The sequence below is a fragment of the Accipiter gentilis genome, chromosome 19, assembly GCF_929443795.1.
Source record: "Accipiter gentilis chromosome 19, bAccGen1.1, whole genome shotgun sequence".
Lineage (NCBI taxonomy): Eukaryota > Metazoa > Chordata > Aves > Accipitriformes > Accipitridae > Astur > Astur gentilis.
The window spans coordinates 10,719,851-10,733,352 of record NC_064898.1 but is presented as its reverse complement, the minus strand read 5'-3'; the positions used below and the strand labels follow the sequence as shown (position 1 = coordinate 10,733,352).

At 39.0% G+C, this 13,502-nt stretch overlaps 2 protein-coding genes across 4 annotated transcripts in view; one reads left to right on the top strand and one right to left on the bottom strand.

Annotated features, from left to right (window-relative positions):
• Window positions 1–13,502, top strand: part of ELMOD1 (ELMO domain containing 1) — a 270,336-nt gene that overhangs the window by 30,574 nt on the left and 226,260 nt on the right. The window lies entirely within an intron of this gene.
• The window catches only part of CWF19L2 (CWF19 like cell cycle control factor 2), a 97,552-nt gene that overhangs the window by 6,080 nt on the left and 77,970 nt on the right, over window positions 1–13,502 (bottom strand). For all 3 annotated transcript variants that reach the window (XM_049823542.1, XM_049823543.1, XM_049823544.1), the window contains 2 exons: window positions 5,104–5,316; window positions 3,857–3,973 (listed from right to left, as the gene is read on the bottom strand). In XM_049823542.1, coding sequence (XP_049679499.1) covers window positions 3,857–3,973; window positions 5,104–5,316 — 330 coding nt within the window. The remainder of the gene's footprint in view (window positions 1–3,856; window positions 3,974–5,103; window positions 5,317–13,502) is intronic.

Genomic DNA, 13,502 nt, shown 5'->3' with positions numbered 1-13,502 from the left:
TGAAATTAAAACTATGTTGAACCTCGTAACTGTGATGCTCCATAAAACAACATTGCTTTAACAGTAGGTCCCAAGCTTGCAGTTTCTAAGAAGCTAAATGTCTTGGCTTGTACTGACTATAGATACTATTATCCTTTCACCACTACTTCCACTTACACAGTTAAAAACAAACAAACAAACAAAAAACAAAAAACCACAAGACATTTCCACCAGCCATGCTTGACTTTTAAGGAAAATATTAATGTTGCCTCAAAAGAAAGCCATAGCTATAACCACCATCTTCACTGTATGGAAGCTAACAAAATGCAATATTTAATACGCCTGGCCTCAAAGTACACTTACCAGTTCCCCTTCATAGGGATTAGGTGCTACCCCTATTCAAAGTGTATTTCAATTTGTAATTCTGCTAGCTCCAGTGTCAGGGCCTTGCACACACTCAACAGGCTCTGCAGCTTCTTCTACCTGCTGGGGCTCTGGCTGCCTGTGCAGTCGAGCAGCTCTGACATGCTGCAGCTGTAAGCTGCCATCAGATGCAGCAGAAAGAGCTGGGGAAAAAAGACCTGCGAGGAGTGGGGGCCTGGCCCCCTGTCATTCAGGAGCTGCAGTTAAGCTCAGGCCCTCACTTTTGGTCCTTGCCTGAGCTAAGTTTCAGGGATGCCTGTGCCCAGCCCGTGTACCTGGCAGACATCAGCGCTGACTTGATGACTTGACCTTGAACTTAAGTCATCACTGCAGACTTGTCTGGCCATCACTGGGCCACGGCTGACCCCGTCTACTGTCATCAGACATGCTCTCTTATCCTGGTTTGGAAGGCTTCTCCTGCACCTTGTCAGTGAGGTGACTTCCCCCACCTGCCTTGCCCATCACCTTCCACCCTTGACTTGCCTTCCTGCGGAGCAGCCCGCTCTTGCTGCTCCCTGACTCTTGGCAGTTGGTTATTTGCATCCAAGATATGCAAGAGCATAATTCTGGAGCTTACAATGTAAATGCTGAACTAGATTATCAAGCACAAGGGATGACTTCTGAGACTCAGTCAAATTTATTTTCAAATGCACAAAAGATCTGACTTTATGACAGGGTGAATGTTTCTGAAAGTGTCTCAAGATCTTGAAAACTGCTTTTTAAAAATGAAGATTTTTGTATTATACGTGTTCCCTATACCATTTCCACAGTGTAAGTCAAGAAATTGCCGAAACTGTATGAGCCTCACAGACCACAGGTACCATAGCTCTACGACTCACATAACTCACAAGTTGTCCTTTTTGCATTGATTATTGTTCAATTAACAATGCTCAGAAATACAAATAACACAATTAGATGGCTAATGCCATGGCCACAATTTAGATGGCTAATGCCATCTAAAAGATTAAGATTCCCTATCTTGATGAATCAAACAAGCATAAGCAAAACCACATATTCATAAACATCAGCAAGTACTTAAGTAAAACAGTTGGAAAACAAATCACTACCAGGTTTTCAGTGCAACAGGACTGGAAATTGAGCTCTCTCCTCCCCGCTCCTCTGTCATCTTGCGCAGTATGAATGAAACTAAAAGTCTAAGAAACTTGGCCAAATACCAACCTTAACCAGGCATTTAAGCTCTCCAAAGCAGGCTCTTGTGCCCTGAAATTTTCCTCACAAATAAGCTGTTCCATGCTGTGACAAGAAAAAGCTACCACCACTCCCCTAACACAACCGATGAAACACACCTAGAAGATATGGCCCAGTGAACAGGTCACTGCACCACGACTGATATGGTACTTTACTGCGCAGAGCAACAGACAACTCTAGAGTAATAGTTAGTTGTCTTCTCCCCCAGCTTCCAGACCTCTACTTCTGCAATACACCAAAGCAAGCAACTGTGTACCCTGCAATATCAACTCAAATGCAAATCCACTGAAAAGCCTAGAATATCTGCAGATGTTAGCTAATGTTTCCGAGACTGCATTTTTCTTGTTTTTAAATACATTGCACTTTTCCTCCAAATTCTAAGCAGGCCAAAATATCAAGGATAATTAGCACTGGAAATGACAAAACCATTCATAAGAGCAAATAAAAGGGCTTGGGAAAGATTTATATCTTTTCATACTAAAAAAATTACATGCTTATTTACTTTAGCAAGTGAGCACATCAGTCTAAAACACACAAGACATTCAATTCAAGTGTTTGAAGGCATACAGTATAAAAGAACCCTTCTTACTTTATTCCAACATGTCTTAAAAAAAATCCCAGCAAAAATAGTTAGCTAAAACATGTGCTCAGTACAACATGTTATGAATATCTGAAGTATGATTCCCCTCCTCCCCAACAGTAACATAAAGTATGGCTCTAGCATCAGAAATTTAGTTTAGTCACTGAGTAAGTGTATGCTTATACTCCTGCTAAAGCCTTCCAAACTCCTTCTGCTGAACGACATAGAATCTGAACACACACACCCCCCCCAATAAAAACCCCACCTGTATCCATCAGCTCCCAAAGTGCTCTGTAGCAAAGAAATGTTTAAACTGTCTATGAATATATTCAAAGGGTCAATGGATAATGGTTTTACCAACCAGTTGCATTTTTCTAGCAAGGAAAAGACTAGCGTTGAATACAGGAACTGCATTTGCTTATCTTTTCTTTATCCTATCTTCCCTCTCATACAAATTTAGAAAAATTATCATCTATTTAGTTAAAAGAGGTTAGGATAAATAGAAGATATAGAATAAATATATTTATCACTTTTCCCCATGCTCTGTTGTTCCTCCTGATCCTACTTGTTATACTTTTTTGCTTCTTATCCAACTTTCATGGGTATTTGTGTCATACACAAAAGAACTCCTTTCCCTTCCTCCTTGGTGGGGAGCATAATTTACTAGGAAACACCATATAAAAATTACATCAGCCATGAGAATCAATGTAGGGAGCAAATCTGGAAAGTCTGAGAATCCATCTGCCAGGCTTGAGCCGAGACGAATGTTACTTAAACCATTTCAAACTCATCAACTAACCTGTTTTTAAATCTAAGCAACTGCAAGCAACGTAGCCTTTCTCTAATCTGAAATAGTCTCCAATATTTTGATATAAGAGGTGGAAAATTGTTTTCCCCTTGTAGTAATCCTGATGGCAGCAGCAGGGGGGGACTGACAATCACAGTCAATCTCTTAGGCAGAAGCTTGTTATGTTCCTCCCTCAATTTTCATTTTCCAAAGAAAACAGAACTCAAAACCTTCAAAATGTCTTCATAAGAGAGTTGGAAAGCATGACCCATCATGCGTGGCACTTTATTCTAATAATTCTTTTCAAAAAAGTAGGAAATTGGATTCTAACAGGGACCTCAGTGATTTGAAGAATGAGATTGTTCTTGCTCAATTGACATCCACCCAAAACCCAGATTAGCTTAAAAAACCCTGAAAATATTTAAACAATGTATCTTCAGCTTCTGTTTCATAACAAGTGATCTTTCTGCCCTGACATTCCTTTTCTTTTCCTTGGCACTCCCAAGGAAATCCTAACTGCGAAGTCAGTTATTCCACTTTCTGTAAGAGATTGGCTGTACCTCCATCATCCCCAAAAGATGTTCCTCTAACCTGGTTTCAAAGACCTCCAGCGACAGAGGTTCTGCAGCATTCTAGGCAACTTTTTCTAGTGCTTATAAATGGGAACTTTTCTTCAGCATTTACCTTGCATCTCCCTTTTTCAATATCTGACCACTAATTTTCATCGATAATGCAAAAATGTTCTGCCCCTTAGTGGTATCAGAAGACTGCTGCCAGGCTGGAAATTATGAAAATAGGTACTTATGACAAGCATGTTATCATTCAAAACAACATTATTTCACAAAACTGTTAGAACATAAGACAGTTTCTCAGCTGACCTGTATTTCTTCCCAGACGTCTTCATCCAAAAGAGTGGCTGCAGTATGGTGCTGTAGAGGAGCTATCAGGCAGTGACCTTCAGTAAGGGACTGGTTGCTTGGTAGAGACAAGTATACCTATAAAAAGCAAACAAAAACTGAAGTGCCCATATTTCTAGCACTAAAAACCTTCCGGTTGCTGAGGCTAAGAAATACATTGTTTGCTAAAGTCAAACCAATAGAAGCCATTACCTTCTTATTACAGCAAGGTATCAGTAATTTTAGTGTTTTTTAAAAAGGTCCCATTATCCATCAGCAGCTCCAATGAACTAGTAGTATCCAGAGAGCAGTTTCACCAACAAGGCAGTAATATCAGCCGTATAGACCAACTGGTATCCTAACTATTATGAAATCACACTGTTTAGTCCATTACAATAAATTTTATATATATATATGTATGTATGTATTTTTAATAAAATATAATATACAATGTATACAGATATAGATATATATCTCTGTATATGTGTGTTAGATATATAACACATATATACACACAGATTATATACATACACAGATATACACCTACATGCATTTTTTAATATATATATCATATATATATAATCTATCTATATTAAAAAATAAATGCAATGTACCGTAATACATATCTATGCATTTAATTACTTGGCCTACAAAAAATTTCAAATCAAATTAAAAACATCAATAATAAATGAAAACTTTAGTGAAAGAATGACAAAAAAGCCTGTATTGAAGCATTCCAGATGTTATAAATCCAAATATTTATGCAACTTTTAAAAACATTAACAGAAACAGGAAAGTTCCCCGCATCAAACTTCTGCCTATTTCAAAGGATTTTAGGCTTAAAAATTGAGTTCTACACTTAATTTTCTTATATCATTGAGATAGAGTTCTTCACCAGTTCAAACTTCCTTCAGCGCAGTATGATCCACCTACAGCCTAATCTCTGCACTCAGACCTTTTATTATTACTCCTGTCTTCCACGAATCCACAAATGTGAAGTTCTGATATCAAAGATGAGCTTCAAAATTCATGACAGATTTATATCTTTTCCTCCCTCACCCTTGAGGAATTTGTGAAATCAATCAGAAGGTCAAGGAAAATAAGATGCAGAACAATAAATCATTTCATAGAAGCAATTTTGTTCTTAATCTTAGGCACGCTAACATCAACACTGCCTTCCTTTATTCCTTTTTTATTTTTACATCTGTGTTAAATTGCTATTTTCTTACCTTGGTGCCAATTGCAATAATAAGATGTTTAGGAAGTTCACTGCTATCAAAGCAGTAAGGGCACTTTTCCATGCGTGCAGCAAGCTGCTGGTACTCATGTATTGCTTTTCTTCTTTGTATTTCTTCCTCTTCCCCACTGCGTGCTCTTTTGGCTGCTTTGGAAACAAACATGTCATCCAGAGTGTAGTACTCTCGGTCAGTTTTTTCCATGAGCTGAAAAGATACACAGAAAAATTGCATGTATATATAAATAAACAAGAAAAAATATTTAGCTCTTTGTAGTATCCTTTATTGAGAAAAGCATAAAGTACGTAAGCAGTAGCATTACTTCCTTCCATATGGCATCTGCAGCACATGTAATCATCAGGTACATCTCCTGAGATTAGTCATACACAATCTTAGATAGCACAGGTATTAAAATATAGATGTGTGACAACAGTGATAATATATTACTATATTCCATCCCAAGTTAAGGGCTAGGTATTTCAATATTATCCTAACAAAACTTCAGCTTTAAATAGATGCACAATTTGTTAAATCATATACTCTCCTACTCCTCTTCTCCTATTATGACTATGACTATCCATTAAATCATCTCCTGTGAAATAACTAGACCATGACTCTGCACCACTGTCCTGGGTTCAGCTGGGATAGAGTTAATTTTTACAGGAACCTGGGAGGTAGAGGCATAGCCGGGGCAGCTGACCTGAACTAGCCAAGGAGCTATTCCATACCATGTGACATCATGCTCAGTATATAAATGGGGAGCGGGGCGGGAGGGTGGTCTCTGTTTTCGGTGGGGGAAGTAGCAGAGTGTCAGGTCCCAGGTGGTGAGCAGTTGCACTGTGCATCACTCTTTTTGTATACTTTTTCATTAGTGCCATCGTTGTTGTTGTAATTTCTTTGTGTTTGTCCCAGTAAACTGCCTTTATCTCAGCCCTCGAGGTTCCAGTTTCTTTTTCTTTTCTCTCCTCTGTCTCCTCCCCATCCCACAGGAGGGGGGTGGAGGAGTGAGCGAGCAGCTACGTGGTCCTTTGTTACCGGCTGGGCTGAAACCACGACAACCACATATTCATATTCTGTGAAAACCTGCGAACATTTATTCTTACTAAGTGAACAGTACCAAGCCATTTTGTGAAGAAAACAGTCTTTGTCTTCAATATTTAGTTTTTCTTGAGTGCACCTGTTGCTAGATATGGATAACAAACACAACCAGCACTTTACCAGAAACAAGGCTCTATGATCCACAGGGTTTTTTTGTTTGCTCATTAACTGCTACATTTTAGTTAAATGTGCCACATTTAAAAGGAAACTCTGAAAATCCTAAATTTGTTACAAAGACATGCTTGAGGGTCAGTGGCATCTTACAGTACCTTAATAGTGGAAACCCACAGAAACTGGATACATCTCACCTAGACGATATTTAGGAGGGATGGAATCCGTAGATAGGAACTGGAGTAACTGAAGTTGACACAAGGTAGGAGACGACAGGGTAAGAAGGTGGTCTTATGGCAATAGCAGCAAGAGACAATGAACGGAAACGAAAGCAAGAAAATTACGGGGGTCATGAGACTCAAACCCAGATGACAGTAGAATTCACTAAGCTTCACAACTCACAGAACACTTTTTTAATATATATAGCTTTAGGCTTTAACAATCTTTTTTTATTTTGATGACAAACAAATCCCCTGACATCTTGCCTAAATGAAGACTTAGCAAGTCTTGATTGTAAAGATTAACTTTTTAAAGGACTTAGGAAAGTATTTCTCCATTTTCTGCTTTGGCTGCTCTACTTAAAAAAACTACTTTAAAATTATGTGCCATTAATATCAAACATTCAACACGTATAGCTAAAGCAAATGTAAAAAGCATTCAAAAGATTTTTTTCAAGTTTTTCTCTTTAAATTAAATCCCAGTGCTGCAACACTTTTATGCCATACTTGACTGTAATTTTACCTTGAATAGTTTCAGTAATCTCCTTATCAAAATGGCAGGGAGAGAAAAAAAACCAGTACACTATACAGATTTCTTGATATTGGAGGTGCTGATCCTTCAGAGTCTTGGCAGACTTATGTATGAGTAGTTTTTCTCCAAGAACTGCTAAAAAAATGGTAGAAGTGTCTTCACAACAAATCCTAATATATTTTGCAATACTGACTGGGGTAGCCATAGCAAAGGACTAATGCTAACTGAAGGCATTTGGAAGTCATACTATCATAATTGAAGCACGGTCTCCAAATAAAAGAAAATCTTCCAAATATTCCAGGTGTAGTTTGTGTAGATGATTTGATATTAAAACAAATTAAGACTTATTTTGTAGGGTAGATAAATAACTTCCCCCACAAAAAACCAGACAACAGCTCTTGCTTTTTCTGAATACTGCAATTCTCTAACACAGACCAATAGCTTATTTTGATTATGTTCAGTACTTTCACTACCAAACAACTGAGAAGCAACCTCCTTTTAATATTACTTTATTTAGCTATAATACATTTAACTGCTTATGTGCACTTCCTACTGGAAGCCACTGCAGACTAAAATCAACAGTTCAAGAGTTCAACTCCATTCTTGTTCTGTTTTATTGCAATGCTGTAATTCTGTAATTAAAATAAACAGGAGATTCCTGACCTTTAGAAAAAATATTTAGTGGTATGGGTGACAAAAATCAAGTCTCTGTTCTTCTGTCATATAAGCATAAGAAAGGTAAAATTAGAGCTTCAGTAGAAGAAACACCAATAAGCACTACCTACAGAATGGCACCACTTTGTTCCTACCAGAAGTAAAGGTTCACTATTTTCTTTGGGTTTCTTTTTAAAAAGTCTACCATGAGAATGCAAATACATATGAAACATGACAGATGGCAGACTAAAAAAGAGTGGAAATCAAAACACCTTGACTATCAGGAATATCACATGCAGCACAGAATACCATTACTATTTTGCTCTGCTTGCACTTAGAAGTAGTCATGGAAATTCCTGGTTTGTTATGCATGACCTTTTAAATAATAGTACTTTTCAGAACACCTTAGAAATACTCAACAGATCCTCTTGTGATGAAATAAATATTCATCTTAATAAAAGGCTGGATTGTGCCTTTCTTAAACAGTGGATAAAGTGCTGTATACTATGAGACATCTGGGACCCAAACCAGAATGCTCACCTAAAAAGCACTAAACTTTATTAAAGTGCTGTCCAAAGACCAGATTTGGTTTCTCCTGGTACAGTCATGACCAACAGAAGATCACTACATTTCAAATAGTAATTCAGTAAGACCAAAAAGAGACTGTGTTGCTGTTCTTCAGGAATTGTACTCTTCTGCATCATGTTTGATGCAATATTAAAAAATATTCATAATTCAATGACTCAAACCTATGAGTAAGTCTGAAGCAATATAAAGTCCAAAACATGACCTTGAGTGGAGTTAATGAAAACAAGCACAATTTAGAAGACTTCAAAAAAAAAAAAACTACAAATGCAACAAAAAAAAGGAAAAGGGGAAAAAAACAAACCAAACAACCAGCTATTGGCAAAAGTTGGAGTCACCCAAAAGAATGGTGAGAAAGATTTCCCAGTTGCACCAGTGAATTCTCCTAGTGCTTTTTGGAAATCTAACAGTAGTATTTCAGAATTCAAAATTTAAAGTCCTCAAAGTGAAGAAAACCATGGAAAAGATTAAATAATACCTTCACTTCTAATACTACTAAACAGGCTATATACATAAGTGGAATCATGTGCATGTATCACCCATTCAATGTAAGCTCCTAGTGCAGCCTGGATCCCACCCAAGCTCTGTCAATCAGGCTAGAGTAAGTCAGTGGAGAGTCTTAAACAAAATTTTGGATTTTTCCTGGAAATAAAGATGTGTAGAAGAGTTCTTCACACAGACAGAGGCCATAGGAGCCAGACAACATTGCACTTCTGGTTTAAGATGTTGGTCAACAGAATTATATGAAGCACATTGGGGAAGGAAGTAAAATAAATGTAAGATTACTTTGGAGAAGTAAAGGAACAAGATAAGGTAGGTAGCAGTGCAGAATTTTGGGGAGAGAAGCCATAGTAAAGGGATATTTAGAGGAGTATTCACAGATGAGGTTCAGATTACCTCTATGTAAGAGTCGGTCAGAAAATCAGCATTGTCTCAACATTGTCATCAGGAACATGAACAGTACATTACCTGACAATGGCCTGTTTGGAGCTCAGTGGCCCGTCCCAAGGACGGAATGTGTGGTACAAGGTTCCTGGAAGATACCTGGCTGGAACCGTTAAGAGATAACTGCATAGCTACTGTCAAAAACGATGAATTGCCACTGTTGGCATAACACCGATGAAGAAATCATGAACTTTAGACAAACTTTGCTTCATTATAATACCAAAACACACCTCCTGGTCGAAGGCTACCCGCCTCCAAGACTAACCACGCCTCGGACACTGAACCCGCACCTGCGTGCTCGAGAAGGGCAGAGATATGATAATTGTATCCTGAGAAGGGTGGAAACTCCCGAGGCAGAGGTGGAGCAAGGTGTGTTACTAAGCATAAAAGATTACTTCTGAACAACGGAAGTTGGAAGCTTCCCCAACAAGGACCAGGATGATCGACGCAGCATCAGCTGGACCCGGGACCGTTAGGACGTCGTGAGATCAGCGGTGGTAGCTATAAACCCTCTTTCTCCTCTCTCTAAACTTTATTTTCACTTTTCTCCTTTCTTTCACCCATCTCTTAACTATCGCGTGCCTCTTCACAGGCAATACAATAAAGTTTCACTGTGTGATTACTACTATCCCCTTTGGTGTTGGTCACCTTAATTTTGCACTTTCGAGATCGTAGCAAACGAACCATCACGAGTCCACCAAGTGGACCGTGACACTCTACCACAGAGTGTCTACCAGCAACAAAATTATACAACCCACTGTAATACTAACAAATAAACAGAAGATAGGAAGGAATGCAAGGCAGTTCAAGAAACCAACACCCCGGCTTCAAAGACAATAATTAAGTGCTTGAAATAAGCAGGGTCCAAGACAAAAGTTACTTTAAACATTTCAATCTGCTTGTGCAATAAAAAAAAGCTTAGTCATTAATAACTCATGTCCAATTGGATGCTCCTCCAAGCACTATACCCTTCCCTTGCTGAAGAAAAACAGACAAGGATAAAGTGAAAAAATGAGAGTTGGGGTTTTTTTCCCCTTTTTCACACCTTTACAGATAAGTTTACAAGACCTTTATTCAAATTGGAAGTCGAGCACATCAATGCACAGTGCCATTATATTGCAGTTCCGAGACAAAGAGACCAAGTTATAGATGATCACCTTGTCCCTGTGTGAGAGACCAAAGGAGTTAATGTCTCAAACATTGTGGTGGGGCAAGCTCTGCCTAAGGACTACCTGCATAACAACATGAACTCTGCCTAGCAAGGAACCATAGGTGAAAAGAAGCCCATCAGCAACAGGAGGGGGAAGGCATGCTGGAGGGTGCACAGCTCCTAGTTCTGGTGTGCTGTTCTGATGTGCTGAACGGGGCAGCTCACCATGTACGGCCAAAGATCACATCGGCAGAGAAGGGGAAGCTACTCCCCAAAAGACCACCAAGACCTTGGCCCAAAGGCTACCTAATTAGCCTAATGAGTTCGAGTGCCCACCCAAAGGAGGGGCAAGGATGATAAAAGGACACAAACTGAAGCCCCACGTGCATGCAACCTCCAGAACTGGACCCCTCAGCTGACTGAACCAACACTAGATCCAGAACTGGTGAAATCTTTGTCTTTTCTCTCTCTCTCTCCCTTTTCCTTTCCCGTAATCCCTACACCTCATCCCCTTAGACATACAGCATTGACCAAGTCTGGGACTAAGAGCAGATCCAGCTGCCCCTAGGCTCCTTGCTGAGGAGTCTAGAAAGCAAGGGGGTCCGCTCTGAACCTTGTGACTCAATGGGAGGGCTCTCCTTATTGTCTTCCCTGAACTGATCCCCAAATAAGCAAGGCCTGTAGTGTATGTTTGGTGATGTATGGTTAGAACATGTTACACAGTGTACTGACATAGTTTCACGCCAATTTTTGTTGTGAACATACCAATTCTGGTGGTGAGCAAATAAAAATCGAGTTTTGTGAGTTAAAGGATCCCTGGTGTCGTTTCACCTTAACCCTGACTTGGGAATCAGCTAACCTGAGTCATCGTCCTGAGAAATTGGGACGTGACACCCTGAATCTTGATTTCTTGCCATGTTTTATCACATCCTTTGGATGACTTTAAAAGAGTGTTAAAATGGGATATATTTCCAACTCTAGAAACTACAGTCATGAAAGGAGTAAGAAATTCTTTGCAACTCCCATATTGCAACAAGTGTCCTTCCAACATACCTCGAAACAGCTCAGAAAGTACAGAAACCTAAAACAAGCAAAAATATCATCCAGCAAGAATTGTGTATTCCTACTGAAACAAGATAGGATATGAATACAAGTAGGAAAATGCATGCAGCAATGTTTTCTGCCTTAAAAACAAACAAAAAGCCACTAAAGACATTTAGTCTACAATACTGGAATAGTAGCAATGAACATCACTAACACATTCTTTGCCAGCAACAACGAAAAAAAACCCTTTTTTATTTTTAAGGGCATAATTCCTTAAATATGATTATCCCTCGAATCTTACAAATGCCAAACTTCTGAACTGTGTCAGAAGTGAAATCAAATAAAACATAGCTGCTACCATGGCAGACGAGAGAGCACTCTTCAACTGCTACTCTAAATATTGGCCTTTTTGAAAAGTTATTTGAGAAGAAAACAGAAATTCTCTTTCCAAAAATTTATACTCTTATTTTTATACTAAGGTGCACAGTGTGTTCTGCCAATTGCATTACTTGGCTATAACAAAAACTCTCCCAAAAAAATTAACCAGGAATTGAAAGAACAAGAAGAGACAGTTCTCAAAAATGCCAGAAGGAAAGCAAGTAATCATTTAAAAACTGATTTCTTTCAAACACATCTTCCATACAAAAGACATAGCTAGTACAAATCCAAAGAAGGAACTATGCTAATGTATTAGAGTTGCTGGAAAGCTGCTGTTCTGCATCAGCTGAAGCATCACACCTGTTAAACATGAAAGTCAAAGGCATTCTGGAGTTCTGTATTTAGTTCCCTCACCATGCCTGATATTGCTCGGTATTGCTCTCACTGTATTTCAGCTGCTGCACAGAGATCGGAAAGAAGCGGGAAGTCACTTAAGTTGGCATGTCCCACAAACCATCACTGAACTTCCTAAAGTTAATAAATGAAATTCAGACATCTATAAAGGCAATGCACCCTAAGTCCTTGTTTCTACAAGATATTGGCCAAAACCAAGAGCTGACATAAACTGATGTGCTCTCAAGACAGATCATCTCCGCAGTCCTTTGCCTTCTCTTTCCCATTTCACTTTTTTGTTCTGGGTTCATCTGCCACATTCCTCCTTTGTATGCACTCTCTATTTTCCAACTTCCCCTTCTCTTTTGGCAAGGACCGATGAGCCAGAGAACATGCAGGCAGCTTTAGGACTCTCAGCACCAGGCAAAATGACATAGCCTCCTACACCTCATAGAGTAACTGTGCAACTGTGAAATTCCTACCACCCACCTGACATGGGATCCATTTTCTACAACCAGGATGCAGTTTTGGTTTACCCAACAGAGACAGCATCACAGTTTTGCTTGCCCTGGCCAAGAAAAGCCTGTAATACACAAACATTTAAACACCAGGCAGGGAACGCATCCAAATTTCTCTCAAGAGCAGATAAAAATCACCCTTTGGGCTCTTATTTGGACAGCTCAAATACAGTGCATATGTGGCCAAAACCCAAGAAAAGGAGAGAAATCTTTAACCATTCAGCACAGGAACTCATAAAGACATCAGCATATGATTATGCATAAATGAGAATGATTTGAGAGAGGGAAAAATTGCAATGTTGTATTTGCTGATGAAATCCTTAACATGATAATTACCATGAATAATATGAATACATTACATGAACAATTTCATTATGTAACATTCTGTTCATAAAACAATTGATGTCTTTTTTCATTTTTTTATGTTACTGAAGCCATCAGGCACCTTGGTATGGGGCTATCTCCTAAAGTAACTCTTGTAGATCTGTGCAAGGTACACTCCAAGGTCACACTCATTTTTCTGCCAACACGTGTTCGGATCACTGGAACTGTATCTCACAGCTTAGTTTTAAACCGATTCTGTTTTTCTTATTCCAAAGTAAAACCCTTGGAGTCTTATACACTGCTGGCTACCTACACACTCCATCTGAAGTGTGCTGTGTGTTGCGTCTCTTATCTCTCCCTCTGCTGCTATTTCTTGCTCTTTTGGTGTGCCCTTCGGAAAGAAAGCCCTACTAAAGAATTTAGTACCATTGTGATACTGAAAG